Source organism: Mesoplodon densirostris, chromosome 10 (genome assembly GCF_025265405.1).
Source record: "Mesoplodon densirostris isolate mMesDen1 chromosome 10, mMesDen1 primary haplotype, whole genome shotgun sequence".
NCBI classification, from domain to species: Eukaryota; Metazoa; Chordata; class Mammalia; order Artiodactyla; family Ziphiidae; genus Mesoplodon; species Mesoplodon densirostris.
The window spans coordinates 24,766,856-24,786,663 of record NC_082670.1 but is presented as its reverse complement, the minus strand read 5'-3'; the positions used below and the strand labels follow the sequence as shown (position 1 = coordinate 24,786,663).

Here is a 19,808-nt window from a genome sequence, read left to right as displayed (position 1 = left end):
AGCTAGGAGGTCCCTTAGCTGGGGGTACTGAAATGTTCTGCTGTGCCTCATGGCAAACAAGGATGCACAGGGATTCAGTAAAATGACTTAGATTTATCTGCCTAGAAACATTCTGCAGCTATATTCACTCTACTGTCCCTGACATGCCATGTCAGGAAAGTGCGTGATTATCTAGCAGGAGTTCATGCAGGAGGTGAGGCAAACGACACCTGTGCTCTAGGGACCCTAAATATGCCTGTGGTTTCTACCCCATCCCTTTTCCCATTGTTACTAAACCTAAGTAAGGACAAAGTTTTTGGTCCTTCTCAGATACCTGCATTATGTTGTATTCTGATCCTCTCCTAACTGACTTTCATTTCTTTCTCTGCCTAGGGAATCCTTAGCTCCTTAAGGGTGGGGAGGAGAAAGGAATGCTTTTACTATCCTCGTTCATTCTTCACAAATTTAAAGTTCTGGGAACAAATTTTGACTTTTGGTACCAAAAATTTGGCTTTTGGTACTTTTAAGATTCAAAATTCCTTTCTCCTATTTCTCTGTCATAACTTTTATTTTTATTTATTTATTTTACAGTACGCGGGCCTCTCACTGTTGTGCCCTCCCCCATTGCGGAGCACAGGCTCTGGATGCGCAGGCTCAGCAGCCATGGCTCACTGGGCCCAGCTGCTCCGCAGCATGTGGGATCTTCCAGGACCAGGGCACGAACTCGTGTCCCCTGCATCGGCAGGCAGACTCTCAACCACTGCGCCACCAGGGAAGCCTCTGTCATAACTTTTAAAAGCTATATTCAGATGAGTACAGACTTATTTCTTGTTTTTTGCATTTCTGCTCTAACAAATCTACACCATGGGAGAAGAGTATATATTATCTTCAATGATGCCTGAATTAGGGGGGTGGGTGACAGTGCCAAGAGTGGGAACAGAAGGAAGAGAGAAATAATAATCTCAGCTAAGATAACAACATATTATTAGTCTACACAGGTTGCTCCTGTGTTACTGGGCATGAAACATGATCTGAGAAACGAAATTAAGGGGCCTAAACCATAAGGGAACAAGGTCCTAGTCAGCCTCGAGATGAAAGACAGGAAAAGTTTCAATAAAAGGAGGATTTATTGCTTCCATGATGATACTGGATCAGGGTCACTAGGGATTAGGTAACTGGGTGGAATATGCCAGTGATCCCATGGTATGTAACTATTGAGAACAGAAAAAAATCATCAGGTAGTCAGGGGGAGAATTCCGAGGTATATGTGAGCTTTAAGGGATAAGCATCTTAAGTCCCAGAGAAGAGGTGAGAGGAGGAGTGTAAGAGGAGAGAAGCTATATGGAGATAGTTCTAGGTCATCTAGCGTGTCCACTCTTCTGCTCTGGTAGATGGGCAGTGCACCTGCAACAGGACAGACATGAGATTGATGAGTCCTAGGGGGCTTCTGTGCAATCATCATGACCTTTCCCAGTTCTCCTCAACTTTTCACCACATTTGAGTCCACAAACCTCTTCCCACCTTCTTCCCTCCTATACTGTCTCCAATGCTGACAAATCTGAATCCTTACCTTCCCTTCTAGGGTGCAACTCACAAGGGCCCTTGGTGTCTGGAGGGACCACCTGAGCGCAGGCCTTGGATGATGAAGACAGTGCCCACCACGATGCCTATGAGGCCCACAGTCAACCCCAGGGCACAGACCACAGTCTCTGTCAGCTCTGACATAGGGGTTGGAATCTCAGGCTCTGCAAAAGTGAAGTTGTAAAACTCAGAATACAGAGTGTTGGTTCATGTGCATGTGTTTGGGATGGGGCAGGAGGTGTGGTGTTCATTCTACAAAGACTCAGGGCACCCCGCTTAGGGAAGAGAGGGAAGTATATCTTTAGAAACACTTGAAGTGTGGAAAACAAGCTCTGGACCGTGTGATTTAGGGGCTAAAAGGCAGGACATTCTGTACTTGATAGAGAAGAGAAAGTATCAAAGAGGTGGAGCTCGTACATACCCCAGTGTTTCAGCAGTGGCTTATCCAGGCCCCAGTGCTCCACTCTGCAGTCATAAACATCGTCATCAGAAGGGAGGAAGGTGAGATAACTGATCTTGAGGAAGGAAAAATCATTCTTCGGGAGGAAGCTGATCTCAGAAACACCCTCTGTGACTGAGTGTCCGTTCCTCAACCATGTGATATTGATCACAGGAGGATAGATGTTGTCCACAAGACAGAGGAGGGTGTTGGGTTGATGCAGCAACACAGGGAACTTAGAAAACACAGTCACCTCAGGAACCTCTGTGGTGAGAAAACAGCACTGATGTGAAATGAGGATAGCTCTGCTCTGAGGTTCTGCATTGCATCCTGGGGGAGCCCTCCCACCAACATTTTCTGGTCTGACAGTGGAAGAGCTCTTGTCTCCCTTTTGCTTGGGAGATGCTATTCACTGCCTCTGCTTTATCCCCATGTTCTCTGTGGGCATGCTTGCTAAGGAGGGAGGTTGTGGGACTCCTCCTTGAGGGATTCAAGGAATATGTTATGGGAGTAGGGATCCTTATATTACATGGAAATATGTGATCTTTGAGAAGAGGGAGGATGAGGGTTCAGTAATTACTATGAGAAGGTCTGGAGACTCCTTGGAAAGGAGAGAGTTTTATAGAGTGGTGAAGGGTATCTCTCCTTAGGGGACAAGAGAGTGAGGCCTGGTATGAAACAACAGTTTCAGTAAAGAGAGGCAGAATGGTGGACACCTACCATTGGGAACACGGGTAAAGTTGGAGCGTTTAGTCAAGATATCCAAGTTATGCTTCCCCACAGCTATGTTTCTCAGGGCACCCTGTGGGTCAAAACTTGTGAATTTGCTAAACACAGGCAGCCGCCAGACAGTCTCCTTCTTCTCCAGGTCCACATAAAACAGCTCATCTCCATCAAATTCATGGGTGTACTGGCCAGAGGGACCATAAGACTGGTAGACAGTTGTGCCATAGGAGGCAACGTGGTCAGCTGATAAGTGAAGGTGAGGGGCAGGAAGGTGGAAAACAGAGGGAGAGGAAAGAACCATGTTAAACGAAGTAACAGAAGAAACTTAACTCTCAAACATTGTAGTCTTCACCTCTGGCACAGTCTGGAAGCAAAATTCCCAGCACCTGTTTCCTTCACCCTCAGTGTTGGTAACTGTCCTGTTAGAATCCAATCTGTCTTTCCACTATAACATATGCTCAGAAAGGCAGAATTTTTACAGGCCTAGTTTACTGCTATTTCCTGCATGTCCAGCTCAGTGCCTGGCACATTGTAGGCTTGTGATAAATATCATAATGGAAAGAAAGAAGAAAGAAGGGAATGAATGATCATGGTGTTAGTTTACTTCCCTTTGCTTCATAAGTTTTCTTTCTCACTTACTTCTCTCATCAGTTAATAACACATTCATTATGGTTCCTCTCCCCTCAGGACTGGTTCAGAGCAGAATGTTTTCTATACAAGATTCATTTTTTATTTTATTTATTTATTTATTTATTTTGCGGTACGCGGGCCTTTCACTGTTGTGGCCTCTCCCGTTGCGGAGCACAGGCTCAGTGGCCATGGCTCACGGGACCAGCTGCTCCACGGCATGTGGGATCTTCCCGGACCGGGGCACGAACCCGTGTCCCCTGCATCGGCAGGCGGACCCCCAACCACTGCGCCACCGGGGAAGCCCCATCCTATTTTTTTTAAACCAAGGAAAAGCACACGGAATCTTATTATTTTAAAAGTTTCCTCTAACTGTTACAGGGTGTAAGAACGAGTATGACAAGGACAGTGACAGTATTACAAAACATATAAAGAATAAACAATGGTTTTAAGTTGTCTGTTTTGTTAACAGTAGTGATCCTTAAAGGAGAGTGCTTGATTGCTTCTGAAGTAAGAAATGGAAGTTTTATTTTGGATTTCTGTTATTTCCCACCCCTATTTTTTTCTTTAAGGAGGTTACTAAACTTCTTTTTCTGACTCAACACGTATTTGTTGAGGACTCAAGGTACTGTTCTGCTGTTTTCTTCAAATGGACAATATACTTTTCTGAGGATGTCAAAGCAGAATGGCAACCAGTTCAGTTTGACTCTACTCAAGTAAGCCTGACTGGACAATTTTGTCCAGACACATACAAGCCTTTTATCATTTTCTCTTTCCTTCCTTCCTCAATTACTGAGCATCAACAGGGTTTCAGACATTGTGGGAGGCAAAGAGTAAAACATCAATCAGGCATGGTCTCTGCCGACAAGGATACTATTGATTAATGGGAGAGTCAGGTGAGTAAAGGAGCAAGTACAGCGTACTGTGCTGAGTTCTGGGATGGATGTATCCAACATCCTCATCTGACCTTATCTATTAATCAAACCAAATGACATTATCCTTTCATGTTCCTTGGTCTTTGCAGCGGTCTGTTTTTTTTTTTTCCCCTGAAATGAAACTATATGTTAGGATTTCCTGGACACCTCCAGTTCATTATTTTTTAAAAATTTATTTATTTAATTAATTTATTTATTTTTGGCTGTGCTGGGTCTTTGTTGCTGCGCACGGGCTTTCTCTAGTTGTATCCAGTGGGGGCTACTCTTCGTTGAGGTGAGCAGGCTTCTCATTGTGGTGGCTTCTCTTGTTGTGGAGCACGTGCTCTAGGTGTGCAGGCTTCAGTAGTTGTGGCTCGTGGGCTCTAGAGTTCAGGCTCAGTAGTTGTGGCACACGGGCTTAGTTGCTCCACGGCATGTGGGATCTTTCCAGACCAGGGATTGAACCCGTGTCCCCTGCATTGGCAGGTGGATTCTTAACCACTGTGCCACCAGGGAAGCCCCAGTTCATTCTTGAAGTTTCTGCTTAGTTACCAACTTTTTAGCTAAGTTCTCTCATTACACATGTTTTTGCTCACATTATAACCTCCAACCTCTCCATCCCAGTGTCCTGCTTTCAAGTCAGTCTATTCCTCATCATTACCCAGCACGACCCCTTGGTTGATCACTTAAAAGGCCTTCCAACATAGCCTCCTTATCCCTGTAGTGAATATTCTTGACTCCTTTTCAATCATGAATATATACAATTATTCTCTTCATCGGCTACTTGTCCTGAGTTGCCAGCACTGAAGAACATCGCACTGCTATGCCAACTGGAACCAATTCACTTTTACAGCTTCAGCCTCAGCTGCGTCCATTGCCCTGCTCAGCAATACTCCTTCTGTTTTTCTGCACCATTTTCTTAGCATTACTAATCTTAGTACACTCTATGGGGCAGATAGCATGTCTTTCCATTTTTGCATCCCCCAAACTTAGCTTGCTGCATGTTCAAAAATGTGTACAAAATGTCAATTACTCTTCTTGAGGATCACAGAGACTTCGGGGAAGACTGACAAGCACAGAGGTAGCAGAATTATATGATGATCAGAATCAGCAGTGACCAGGGCTGCAGTATGATTGTGATCCCTAAGCACTGTTGCTTAAGCAAGTTTTCCTCCACAAAAATATTAAAAGTCATATTTTATGGCCATACTGGTATAAAGACAAATGTAATCTAGGCTAAATTAAAAATTAAAACATTTTCTTCTACCCTAAAAGTTCATTTTTTTTCTAATTAAAATAATAAAATATTTTAATGGAGCCCTATAAGCACTGCAGGCCCTTGGCCTGTGTCCCCTGTGCCTAATGGGGAAGTCGAGCCTGACCAGGACACTCTAGTGTGACGCTGAAGAAACAACATTTAGAAGTGCTCTGGAGAAATACGTGAAACTTCCACTACCACACACAATTAGAATGGGAGCAGCCATGGTTAGCAAAGTTGCTGAAGATTAGAGTACCCTCCATTTCACTTCCCTTTTGAACTATCTGGCCTTTCTACTTTGGTTTTTACAAACTCACTCAATGTCTATAAAATAACAAAGATGTGGGCCAGGGATGGATCCTGGAAGGGAAGGAAGACGAAGGAATATAAGAAAAGAGGGTGGAAGGAGGGGGACAGCAAAGGCAGAGGGACCTAAGGGACCAAATAAATAATCTGTGCTTGCCCATTCTTCTTGAAGGACTTCCTTAGATGGGGCGAAGAACTGGTAATTTGGGCTAACAATTTGAAAACAATATAATTTGATTCATCAAATTTCTTATAATAAAGTTCTCAATTTTAAAATAAAAATAAGGAAATTTCTTACTTTGTTAAAGAAAATAAAGCAAAGCTACACTTGTAACGGTAAAACTAAAAAAAATAAGAATAATCTTTGACATTTGTGTGTCTTAATCACTTACAAAGCATTTCTACACAAAGCATTTCTACACACCTCTTTTACTTGGTTATTTGTGAGGTGACACGTATGAGGTAACTGAGATTAAGTGAGGACCCTGTTGTAAAACGCCTTGTGTAAAGGCATTCTGCTGGGCTCGCTTGCCCTCTCCCCACCTGTGCCAGATGACAGCATGGACATGTATATAGATCTGAGACTGAAAAGGTCACCCTTCTTTGTATCTACACAGTATACAGAATTCATGGAACTATTTACCCCAAGATACACTTTAGGAGAAATATACAAAAAGCTTCAAAATTTGCTCAGAGAAATTTGGGAGCCATCGTTCATAAAATTTTAGTAACAAAATATCCACTTATGGAAACATTTCTAATCTTTGAGGCAATAATGAATGAATGCCCTAGAGCCCTCCAGGACATATTCACTGCATCCAATATCAGAAACAGAATAATGTCCTTGGTGAACTCTGCAACAGCACAAGAAGCAAAGAGAATGGGTCTGGACTCTGGTTTCCTGCAGGAGGAATGACTATAAGTTTTAGATTTGCTTAATATTGAGAATGCTTTGAGGAGTTGCTATTATTTCTAGGCCAAACTCTATCTTTTTTTTCCTCCAATTCCCTGTTCCCCAACTCTAGTCCCCACATCCCTCAACCATGCACTCACCCTCAATGTCTTCACCTCCACAGGGGCTCATCATGGTGGTCAGGGTGAGGGCCCCCAGAATCAGAGCTCTGTTCAGGACCATCCTCTTTTAAGGTGGTCTCAGCAGTGGCCGTTCTGAGTTGCAGAGCAATGACAAGGGCTGAGCTGAGAAGGAACTCTGTAGACACCCAAACCACACTCTGCCAGGTCAGGATTTGGCCAATCAGAAAAATCCCCTATGATGACACCTCAGTTGCCAGATGAAGACTTTGTACTAAGAGGCCTCGAAGGAACTGGGAAATCTGGTTCTGAGGTGGCCTCCACTCAGAGTGGACCTGAGGGAATTTTCTATGAAAAGAGGGAGGGTATTAAATCAGAGTTTTCTCACACATGTGTATGCCTGCTGGTGACAAGAGGGCTGGGAATTTCTGAGCAGCCTCGTGGACAGATGAGGTCATCAATAATATGGTGTCCGACAGGATCTTCTGGGCTATAACTTCCAGGGTCTCTCCCCTGAGTTCGTCCCCCTCCATGGCAGGCCCCACCTCCTCCCATTTCTCTTGCCTCCTTACGTGGGTTAACTGTCTTTCTCTTTGTTTCCATAGTGCATATGGAATTCTCTAAATATTCAGTTGAACCAAGTGATTTCTGCTGGTGATAGCCAAGGAATACCTTTGCCTTTTCTACTTATAGGAATCCAGTTGAGTAAATTATTCTTTTTGTACTCTCAAAAGCTTTTATTACCCAGGGCAATAAAAGTACTTGTAATGTCGTGTAATGCTGCCTAAAGTAACTGCATGATCTTTCATTTGAATTTTTTCCCTGTCTTGAGTATTCTTTATGCTCTATATTTTGGTGAACCTATCTACTTTTAAAGGAATTTGGGGAGCATTGATTACATTAAAGAAAGCTCTGGCTAGCATGCTCTATAATTTTTTTAAACTTAAGAATGTCAAGTCAAATATTGAGGGTAGAATTCAGGGAATTGTTCTGACTTAGAAAATTTTCTTCCTTTAATCTTCTGGATATTTTAATATTCTTTATCCTGCCACATTAAAACCCCAGGTATTTGTGAGGGACTAAGGATTGAGCTAAAGTCAAAGACGGTTTTTAGAGGGGAACTTATTTTTTCAGAAGAACTGATTTTCTGTGTGCTATGGAAGCCACAGGTTAATGGGGGTTCTATTTAGAATCAATCACCCTGTCCCTGTTAGATGGCCCCCAGTTTTTCAGCACTGTCTTATCTCACAGTGAGAAAGACTATAAAGAAGAGTGAGACAGAAAAAGCCCTGGCATCTGGGAGCTGCCTGGGACTATTAATTAGGCCTTGGTGTTGCCAGGAGCTGGCCTGCAACTCACAACTAGGTTTTGGTGTTTTCTTGCTGAACATAAGCAGCGTCGTATAGCAACAGCATCAGACAGCCATTCTGTGACCATCAGCCTTTCTGCTTTGACCATCAAAGCAGAAAACAAGGCCACTCAGTAATCATGTCTCAACATAGACAAAACATGAACTGTGTCAAAATCACAAAAATGACCAAGCCTACTTCTCCCCTAGATAATATGAATGACCTCTGCCTCTTTCCTAATTACAGCTTTAGCCTCAGTATAATCTTCCTTCCTCCTAGGGAAGATTTATGAAGACACCCGATTACAGAATTACCCCACCTCACCACCCACTTCTTGACAGAATCCAATTAAGAACAAAGTCTCTGTTTCTTAAATCCTCCTCAAGATCACCTAACACAAGCCCAAATCCTATAAGAGTTTGAGGGTCTGTTTCATGTGTTGCCTAGGCTATGGTCCTCAGTTATTCACTCAAACATTAACCTAGGTGTTGCTCTGAAGTTATCTTATAGATGTGATTAAGGTCCAAAATCAGTTGACACTATGTAAGAGAGATTATTCTAGATAATCTAGGTGAGGCTGGACGAATCAGGTGAAAAGTCTCACGAGCAGACCTGAGGTTTCCCTGAGGGGAAGAAATTTCACCGTGGACTGCAGCTTCAGCCTGTGCTGAAATTTCCAGCCTGCCTTTCCTGACAATAACCCTCCCTATGGGTCTTGGACTTGCCTAGTCCACCCCACAACTGTGTAAACTAATTCTTTGCAGTGAATCTCTTAAAAAATCTCTCTGGGCTTCCCTGGTGGCGCAGTGGTTGAGAGTCTGCTTGCTGATGCAGGGGACATGGGTTTGTGCCCCGGTCCAGGAGGATCCCACATGCCGCGGAGCGGCTGGGCCCGTGAGCCATGGTCACTGAGCCTGTGCGTCCGGAGCCTGTGCTCCGCAACGGGAGAGGCCACAACAGTGAGAGGTACGCATATCGCAGAAAAAAAAAAAAAAAAAAAAAGATCTCTCCAACAGGTTCTGCTTCTTTGGTTCCAACATCTTCATATTGAGATGCCCATGATTCCCCATGGTGAGTTTATGAACAATAAAACCAACTTGTTCATCCATGGATGTGCTTCTGATGATCCTTGGCTGAAGACGTTAACAGCACTCTGTTAGATTATTGTGAGGAACATAGACATACTGCACCTGGAATGAAAAACTCCCACGGCTCTTTATACTTGTAATAAATTAATATCATCCCCATTTTACAAGGAGGACATCAAATTTCAGAAAGGTGAAAGAATTTGCCCAAAGTCACACAACTGGTGAGTGCAGAGCTGAAATGTGACAAGGGCAAGCCACAAATCCCTGTGAGGGAGGGAGGGGGTCTCCTATGTGGATTCAGAATACAGTGTCCTGATATAATTAGGATAAATATTTGACCCTACAGGTGGCCTTATCATTCTTTCTAGTCTCTCCCATTACGGACCAAGAGAAATTTTGAGGTTCTACTTGAGATGTGCTCCTTTTACCATGCAGCATCCTCCTTTCTATGCAGAAATAACATGTTTCTATTCTTTTTTTCTGGATCCAGACTCACCTGCTTTATATCTTAAATAAATCACTTACAGTTTGGCAAATGGTCAAAACTTTTCTTGATGGTGCTTTAGAATTTCATCTACTAATATTACAGTTAAAAGAATTCAACTCAAATTAGGAAGTTAGGATGTTAAACACTCAGGATCAGGATTGTATCTTGGATGGGAAGTTGAAGACCAGTTTTAGATTTCACATCCAGTGGGATGCAGGGGAAGTCCAAGCAGGCAATGTTACTAGCTAAGAGATAGAAGATGAGCTTTCTGTCTTTAACTTGATTTTGTGTCCCTCCTCTTCCTGCAATCACGCAATGAACCTTGTTCTAGTTGCTTCTGTCTTCAGGTCATAATTTTAACATAAAGTAAAATTATTAGTGATTTAAACTCAGAAGAATGGTGTACCAATTTGACAAAAACCAATTTGTTACCTTTTTCTAAAAGGAAAATAAAAGACTCTTTTCATAAATTAATGGTGGAAATGAAATTTGCAGTTTAAAATATTAATTTAGACCAAAAACTTTCTATTTTTTTAACATCTTTATTGGAGTGTAATTGCTTTACAATGTTATGTTAGTTTCTGCTGTATAACAAAGTGAAACAGCTATATGTATACGTATATCCCCATATCCCCTCCATCTTGCGTCTCCCTCCCACCCTCTCTATCCCACCCCTCTAGGTGGTCACAAAACACCGAGCTGATCTCCCTCTGCTGTGTAGCTGCTTCCCACTAGCTATCTATTTTACATTTGGTAGTGTATATATGTAAGTGCTACTCTTTCACTTCATCCTAGCTTACCCTTCCCCCTCCCTGTGTCCTCAAGTCCATTCTCTACGTCTGCGTCTTCATTCCTGTCCTGCCCCTGGGTTCATCAGAACCTTTTTTTTTTAAGATTCCGTATATATGTGTTAGCATACGATATTTGTTTTCTCTTTGTGACTTACTTCACTCTGTATGACAGATTCTAGGTCCATCCACCTCACTGCAAATAACTCAGTTTCGTTTCTTTTTATGTGCCACATCTTTATCCATTCATCTGTTGATGGACACTTAGGTTGCTTCCATGTCCTGGCTCTTGTAAATAGTGCTGCAATGAACATTGTGGTACATGTCTCTCTCTCTTTTTTTTTTTTTTTTGGCGGTACACGGGCCTCTCACTGTTGTGGCCTCTCCCGTTGCGGAGCACAGGCTCCAGATGCGCAGGCTCGGCGGCCATGGCTCACGGGCCCAGCTGCTCCGCGGCATGTGGGATCTTCCCAGACCGGGGCACGAACCCGTGTCCCCTGCATCGGCAGGCGGACTCTCAACCACTACGCCACCAGGGAAGCCCCATGTCTCTTTCTGAATTATGTTTTTTTCAGGGTATATGCCCAGTAGTGGGATTGCTGGGTCGTATGGTAGTTCTATTTTTAGATTTTTAAGGAAACTCCATACTGTTCTCCATAGTGGCTGTATCAATTTACATTCCCACCAACAGTGCAAGAGTGTTCCCTTTTCTCCACACCTTCTCCAGCATTTATTGTTTGTAGATTTTTTTGATGATGTCCATTCTGATCAATGTGAGGTGATACCTTATTGTAGTTTTGATTTACATTTCTCTAATGATTAGTGATGTTGAGCATCCTTTCATGTGTTTGTTGGCAATCTGTATGTCTTCTTTGGAGAAATGTCTGTTTAGGTCTTCTGCCCATTTTTGGATTGCCTTGTTTGTTTTTTTAATATTGAGCTACATGAACTGCTTGTAAATTTTGGAGATTAATCCTTTGTCAGTTGCTTCATTTGCAAATATTTTCTCCCATTCTGAGGATTGTCTTTTCGTCTTATTTATGGTCTCCTTTGCTGTGCAAAAGCTTTTAAGTTTCATTAGGTCCCATTTGTTTATTTTTGTTTTTATTTCCATTTCTCTAGGAGGTGGGTCAAAAGGGATCTTTCTGTGATTTATGTCACTGAGTGTTCTGCCTATGTTTTCCTCTAAGAGTTTTACAGTGTCTGGCCTTACATTTAGGACTTTAATCCATTTTGAGTTTATTTTTGTGTATGTTGTTAGGGAGTGTTCTAATTTCATTCTTTTACATGTAGCTATCCAGTTTTCCCATTATCACTTATTGAAGAGGTTGTCTTTTCTCTGTTGCATATTCTTGCCTCCTTTATCAAAAATTAGGTGACCACATGTGCGTGGGTTTATCTCTGGGCTTTCTATCCTGTTCCATTGATCTATATTTCTGTGTTTGTGCCAGTACCATACTTTCTTGATTACTCTAACTTTGTAGTACAGTCTGAAGTCAGGGAGCCTGATTCCTCCAGCTCCGTTTTTCTTTCTCAAGATTGCTTTGGCTATTTGGGGTCTTTTGTGTTTCTATACAAATTGTGGAATTTTTTGTTCTAGTTCTGTGAAAAATGCCATTGGTAGTTTGATAGGGATTGCATTGAATCTGTAGATTGCTTTGGGTAGTATAGTCATTTTCACAATGTTGATTCTTCCAATCCAAGAACATGGTATCTCTCTCCATCTGTTTGTATCATCTTTAATTTCTTTCTTCAGTGTCTTATAATTTTCTGCATACAGGTCTTTTGTCTCCTTAGGTAGGTTTATTCCTAGGTATTTTATTCTTTTTGTTGCAGTGGTGAATGGGACTGTTTCCTTAATTTCTCTTTCAGATTTTTTGTCATTAGTGTATAGGAATGCAACAACTTCTGTGCATTAATTTTGTATCCTGCTACTTTACCAAGTTCATTGATTAGCTCTAGTAGTTTTCTGGTGGCATCTTTAGGATTCTCTATGTATAGTATCATGTCATCTGAAAACAATGACAGTTTTACTACTTCTTTTCCGATTTGGATTCCTTTTATTTCTTTTTATTCTCTGATTGCTCTGGCTAAAACTTCCAAAACTGTATTGAAATGGTTTCAGTTTTTCACCATTGACAATGATGTTGGCTGTGGGTTTGTCATATATGACCTTTATTATGTTGAGGTAGGTTCCCTCTATGCCGACCTTCGGGAGAGTTTTTATCATAAATGTGTGTTGAATTTCATCAAAAGCTTTTTCTGCATCTATTGAGATTATCATATAGTTTTTATCCTTCAGTTTGTTAATATGGTGTATCACATTAATTGATTTGCATATATTGAAGAATTCTTGCATTCCTGGGATAAACCCCACGTGATCATGGTCTATGATCCTTTTAATGTGCTGTTAGATTCTGTTTGCTAGTATTTTGCTGAGGATTTTTGCATCTATTTTTTTCACCAGAGATATTGGCCTGTAGTTTTCTTTTTTTGTGACATCTTTGTCTGGTTTTGGTATCAGGGTGATGGTAGCCTTGTAGAATGAGTTTGGGAGTGTTCCTCCCTCTGCTGTATTTTGGTAGAGTTTGAGAAGGATAGGTGTTAGTTTTTCTCAAAATGTTTGGTAGATTCACCTGTGAAGACATCTGGTCCTGGGCTTTTGTTTGTTGGAAGATTTTTAATCACAGTTTCAATTCCAGTGCTTGTGATTGGTCTGTTCATATTTCCTATTTCTTCCTGGTTCAGTCTTGGAAGGTTGTGCTTTTCTAAGAATTTGTCCATTTCTTCCAGGTTGTCCATTGGCATTTAGTTGCTTGTAGTAACCTCTCATGATCCTTTGTATTTCTGCAGTGTCCGTTTTTACTTCTTTTTCATTTCTAATTCTGTTGATTTGAGTCTTCTCCCTTTTTTTCTTGATGAGTCTGGCTAATGGTTTATCAATTTTGTTTATCTTCTCAGAGAACCAGCTTTTAGATTTATTGATCTTCGCTAGTGTTTACTTCATTTCTTTTTCATTTATTTCTGATCTGATTTTTATGATTTCTTTTCTTCTGCTAACTTTGGGGTTATTTTATTCTTCTTTCTCTAATTGCTTTAGTTGTAAGGTTAGGTTGCTTATTTGAGATTTTTCTTGTTTGGATTGTATTGCTATAAGCTTCTGTCTTAGAACTGCTTTTGCTGCATCCCCTAGGTTTTGGGTCATCGTGTTTTCATTGTCATTTGTTTCTAGGTATTTTTTGATTTCTTCAGCGATCTCTTGGTTATTTGGTAGTGTATTGATTAGCCACCACATGTTCGTATTTTTTTACAGTTTTTTTTTCCGGTAATTGATATCTAGTCTCATAGCACTGTGGTCAGAAAAGATACTTGATACGATTTCAGTTTTCTTAAATTTACCAAGGCTTGATTCGTGACCCAAGATATGATCTATCCTGGAGAATGTTCCATGAGCACTCGCGAAGAAAGTGTATTCTGTTGTTTTTGGATTGAATGTACTATAAATATCAAGTCCACCTTGTTTAATGTGTAATTTAAAGCTTGTGTTTCCTTAGTTATTTTCATTTTGGTTGATCTGTCCATTGGTGAAAGTGGGGTGATAAAGTCCACTACTCTTATTGTGTTACTGTCAATTTCCCCTTTTATGGCTTTAACATTTGTCTTATGTACTGAGGTTCTCCTATGTTAGATGCATAAATATTTACAACTGTTATATCTTCTTTTGGATTGATCCATTGATCATTATGTAGTGTCCTTCTTTGTCTCTTCTAATAGTCTTTATTCTAAAGTCTATTTTGTCCGATATGAGAATTGCTATTCCAGCTTTCTTTTGATATCCATTTGCATGGAATATCTTTTTTCCATCTCCTCACTTTCAGTCTGTATGTGTCCCTAGGTCTGAAGTGAGTCTCTTGTAGACAGCATATATATGGGTCTTGTTTTTGTATCCATTTAGCCAGTCTATGTCTTTTTTTTTTTTACAAATATATATTTTTAACATCTTTATTGGAGTATAATTGCTTTACAATGGTGTGTTTGTTTCTGCTTCATAACAAAGTGAACCAGCTATATATATACATATATCCCCATATCTCCTCTCTCTTGCATCTCCCTCCCACCCTCCCTATCCCACCCCTCTAGGTGGTCACAAAGCACTGAGCTGATCTCCCTGTGCTATGCAACTAGCTATTCCCACTAGCTATGTATTTTACATTTGGTAGTATATATAAATCCATGTCACTCTCTCACTTCATCCCAGCTTATCCTTCCCCCTCCACATGTCCTCAAGTCCATTTTCTACGTCTACGTCTCTATTCCTGTCCTGCCCCTAGGTTCTTTAGAACCATTTTTTTTAATTCCATATATATATGTGTGTGTGTTAGTATACAGTATTTATTTTTCTCTTTCTGACTTATTTCACTCTGTATGACAGTCTATGTCTTTTGGTTGGAGCATTTAATCCATTTACATTTAAGGTAGTTATCGATATGTATGTTCCTAATACCATTTTCTTAATTGTTTTGGGTTGGTTTTTGTAGGTCTTTTTCTTCTCTTGTGTTTCCTGCCTAGAGAAGTTCCTTTAGCATTTGTTGTAAAGCTCGTTTGGTGATGCTGAATTCTCTTAACTTTTCCTTGTCTGTAAAAGCTTAATTTCTCCATTGAATCTGAATGAGATCCTTGCTGGGTAGAGTAATCGTGGTTGTAGGTTTTTCCCTTTCATCACTTTAAATATATCTTGCCACTCCCTTCTGGCTTGCAGAGTTTCTGCTGAAAAAGTCAGCTGTTAACCTTATGGGGATTCCCTTGTATGTTATTTGTTGCTCTTCCCTTGCTGCTTTTTATATTTTTTCTTTGTATTTAATTTTTGATAGTTTGATTAATATGTGTCTTGGCATGTTTCTCTTTGGATTTATCCTGTATGGGACTCACTGCACTTCCTGGACTTGATCGACCATTTCCTTTCCCCTGTTAGGGAAGTTTCAACTATAATCTCTTCCAATATTCTCTCAGACCCTTTCTTTTTCTCTTCTTCTTCTGGGACCCCTATAATTCGAATGTTGGTGCATTTAATGTTGTCCCAGATGTTTCTGAGACTGTCCTCAATTCTTTTCATTCTTTTTTCTTTACTCTGCTCTATGGTAGTTATTTCCACTATTTTATCTTCCAGGTCCCTTATCCGTTCTTCTGTCTCAGTTATTCTGCTATTGATTCCTTCTAGAGAATTTTTAATTTCATTTATTATGTTGTTCATCATTGTTTGTTTGCTTTTTAGTTCTTCTAGGTCCTTGTTTAACATTTCTTGTATTTTCTCCATTCTATTTCCAAGATTTTGGATCATCTTTACTATCATTACTCTGAATTCTTTTTCAGGTAGACTGCCTATTTCCTCATTTGTTTGGTCTGGTGGGTTTTTACCTTGTTATTTCATCTGCTGCATATTTCTCTGTCTTCCCATTTTGTTAAACTTACTGTGTTTGGGGTCTGCTTTTCTCAGTCTGCAGGTTCATAGTTCCTGTTGTTTTTGGTGTCTGCCTCCAGTGGGTGAGGTTGGTTTAGTGGCTTGTGTAGGCTTCCTGGTGGAGGAGACTGGTGCCTGTGTTCTGGTTTGTGGAGCTGGATCTTGTCTTTCTGGTGGGCAGGGCCATGTCTGGTGGTGTGTTTTGGGGTGTCTGTGAACTTAGTATGATGTTAGGCAGCCTCTCTTCTAATGAGTTGGGTTGTGCTCCTGTCTTGCTAGTTGTTTGGCATGGGGCATCCAGCACTGAAGCTTGCTGGCCATTAGGTGGAGCTGGATCTTAGCATTGAGATGGAGATCTCTGGGAGAGCTCTTGACAATTGATATTATGTGGGGCTGGGGGGTCTCTGGTGGTCCAATGACCTGAACTCGGCTCTCCCACCTCAGAGACTCAGACCTGACACCAGGCTGGAGCACCAGTACCCTGTCAGCCATACAACTCAGAAGAAAAAGGAGAAAAAAAGGGAAAATTATGAAAATTTAAAAAAAGAGAGCAACAAAACCAATAAACAAATCCAGAAATGATAATAGGAGCTAAAAACTAAACTATGATAAACATAAAATTCAGAAACAATCAGTCGCAGACAGCAAACCCCAAGTCTACCATTGCTTCCAAAGTCTACCACCTCAATTTTGGGACGATTCATTGTCCATTCAGGTATTCCACAGATGCAGCGTACATCAAATTGATTGTGGGGATTTAATCTGCTGCTCCTGAGGTTGCAGGGAGAAATTTCCCTTTCTCTTCTTTGTTTGTACAGGTCCTGGGGTTCAGCTTTGGTTTTGGCCCCACTTCTGCATGTAGGTCACCCTCAGGCATCTGTTTCCCATCCAGACAGGAGGGGGTTAATGCAGCGGCTGATTGGGGGCTCTTGCTCTCTCAGGCCAGGGGGAGGGAGGGGTAGTATAGTCATAATTGGAATGTAGGGTGAGCCTGCAGTGGCAGAGACCAACGTGACATTGCAACAGCCTGAGGCACGCCATGTGTTCTCCTGGGGAAGTTGTCCCTGGATCTTGGGACCCTGGCAGTGGCGGGCTGCACAGAATCCCCAGGGGTCAGGTGTGGATAGTGACCTGTGCTTGCACACAAGATTCTTGGTGGCAGCAGCAGCAGCCTTAGTGTTTCATGCCTGTCTCTGGGGTCTGGACTGATAGCCACAACTTGCACCCTTCTCTAGAGCTTGCTTAGTCTGTGTTCTGCCTTCTGTGGGTACACAGGGAAGGAATCCCCTCTCCTCGTGCACCCCAGAACAATGGTCTCTTGCCTCTTTGACAGGTGCAGACATTTTCCCGTACTCCCTCTGGGCTAGCTGTGGTGCACTAGCCTCCTCAGACTGTCTTCACACACCGACCCCAGTCCTTTCCCTAGGGTCTGATCTCCGAAGCCCGCACCTCAGCTCCCAGCTCCCACCCCCCCCCCCCACCCAGTGGGTGAGCAGACAAGTGTCTCAGGCTGGTGAGTGCTGGTTGGCACCGATCCTCTGTGCAGGAATCTCTCCGCTTTGCCCTCTGCACCCCTATTGCTGCGCTCTCCTCCACGGCTCCGAAGCTTCACCCCCACCCATCCCCTGTCTCCGCCAGTGAAGAGGCTTCCTGGTGTGTGGAAAGTTTTCCTCCTTCACAGCTTCCTCCCAGAGGTGCAGGTCCCATCCCTATTCTTTTGTCTGTGTTTTTTCTTTTTTCTTTTGCCCTACCCAGGTACGTGGGGAGTTTCTTGGCTTTTGGGAAGTCTGAGGTCTTCTGCCAGTGTTCAGTAGGTGTTCTGTAGGAGTTGTTCCACATGTAGATGTATTTTTGATGTCTTTGTGGGGAGGAAGGTGATCTCCATGTCTTACTCCTCTGCCATCTTGAAGGTCCCCCCACCAATAATTTTCTTAAAAATCTTTAATTTCCTGCCATTGATTTAGTACCTAAAACTGTCAATGTAAATGGAATGTGTCATTATAGCTTACATCTTTGGGCATCCTCTAAGAAATTATTTAGATAGAACTCATGTTACTTCTAATTAACATTTATATCATTCTCTAAGAAGCTGTGTATTTTCAAATTCTTTGGTTCTGACTTTCAACTGTTTTCTCCTGACACAACCCTAGCTATTATGCATTGGTGAGGTTTTACTGAAAACGCCAAACCTCTACCATCTTGCAGTAATGAAAGATGCTTCACAACAACAGAGTCCAGAGTAGTAAAGTAAAAAGAAGATGGACTTTGTAATCAAATGAATAAGTGTTCAATAATGATTTTATGAGCTGCATCATCTTGGGCAAGTCACTCAAAATACATGAACTTTAGGGTACTTTACTATAAAATGGGATAAAAACTGCTACATGATAGTTAATATGATAAAATAAAATGGTAACTAAGTAAAAATTATAAGGTTTAAATACAGTCCAGTGTCTGACACATAACAATTATTTCCAAATGAGAGCAACTATATAATGACAAATACTAACTGTGCCTAGGCCAGGGGCAGCCTATAGCTTTTTTCTTATTCAGCCAATCTTCTCCCTGTGGCAGTCTAGGTATGTGGGAGCATGCGAGTCACAGAAGCACTAATTGGTCACTAGGAAATAAGACACTTTGAGGAGTGTTGTATCAGTCAGATTTTTTAAATGTAGCTAACTACTCCAAAACATAATTAATAACTTTAAACAATGTTTTAGTATTTTCTTATGATTCTGTAAGACAGTAAATTGTGCTAGGTCCTTTTGGGCAGTTGTGTCTGTGCCAGCTCAGATGTTTTCAGGTGTTCACCCATCTGTGGCATCAGTTGGTTCAGCTGGGATTACTGAGGTTCTCTCCATTTGGGGTCACCATCCAGTAGGCTGGCTGAGGCTTCCCCACCAGGTGCTGGAAGGCTCCCTAGCTCAAGAGAGAAATGGCAGGGCTTCTTCTACCTAAATTTACATTCTACTAGCCAATGCAAGTCAGAGCACTGGCTCAAATTAAGAGGTAGATTAACAGATTGCATTTCTTGATAGGATGAGCTGCAAAGCATCCGTAGCTATTTTTGCAATTTACCGTAAATGTCCTCTGGCTTTTGGGTATATATAAATGAGCTTTAAATGTAAGAGTTGGAGTGCTTCCATATATGGACTCAATCCCTCCTGCGCACCTACTAAATTTTACTTTATTCCCATTGAAAGCACAGCACAGCTTTCTCAAAGGAGATTTGAACTAATAATTGGTTTTTAAAAATTTTTTATTTTATTTATTTTTTTATACAGCAGGTTCTTATTAGTCATCAATTTTATACACGAGTGTATACATCTCAATCTCAATTGCCCAATTCATCACATCACCCCCCCGCCCCCATGGCTTTCCCCCCTTGGTGTCCATACGTTTGCTCTCTACATCTGTGTCTCAACTTCTGCCCTGCAAACCGGTTCATCTGTACCATTTTTCTAGGTTCCATTTTAATCTGCTTGTCTGCTGATGGGTGGGGCTGGGTTTCCTCCCTGTTGGTTGTTTGGCTTGAGGTGACCCGACACTGGAGCCTACCCGGGCTCTTTGGTGGGGCAAATGATGGACTCTGGGAGGGCTCATGCCAAGGAGTACTTCCCAGAACTTCTGCTTCCAGTGTCTTTGTCCTCACGGTGAGACACAGCCACCCCCTGCATCTGCAGGAGACCCTCCAACACTAGCAGGTAGGTCTGGTTCAGTCTCCTATGGGGTCACTGCTCCTTCTCCTTGGTCCTGATGTGCACACTACTTGGTGT

General features: G+C 41.7%; 1 protein-coding gene across 2 annotated transcripts; it reads right to left on the bottom strand.

Moving 5' to 3' along the window:
- Positions 1–1,569: 1,569 nt before the first annotated feature.
- LOC132497569 (HLA class II histocompatibility antigen, DQ alpha 2 chain) lies at positions 1,570–6,965 on the bottom strand. Of its 2 annotated transcripts, none has more exons than XM_060110844.1 (4): positions 6,884–6,965; positions 2,720–2,968; positions 1,982–2,263; positions 1,570–1,724 (listed from the first exon to the last, which is right to left on the bottom strand). In XM_060110844.1, exons 1-4 carry the CDS (start codon positions 6,963–6,965, stop codon positions 1,570–1,572), a joined length of 768 nt encoding a protein of 255 aa, XP_059966827.1. The 2 variants fall into 2 exon arrangements, with proteins under 2 accessions (XP_059966827.1, XP_059966828.1); XM_060110845.1 differs by having other exon boundaries at positions 6,899–6,965.
- Positions 6,966–19,808: the final 12,843 nt, after the last annotated feature.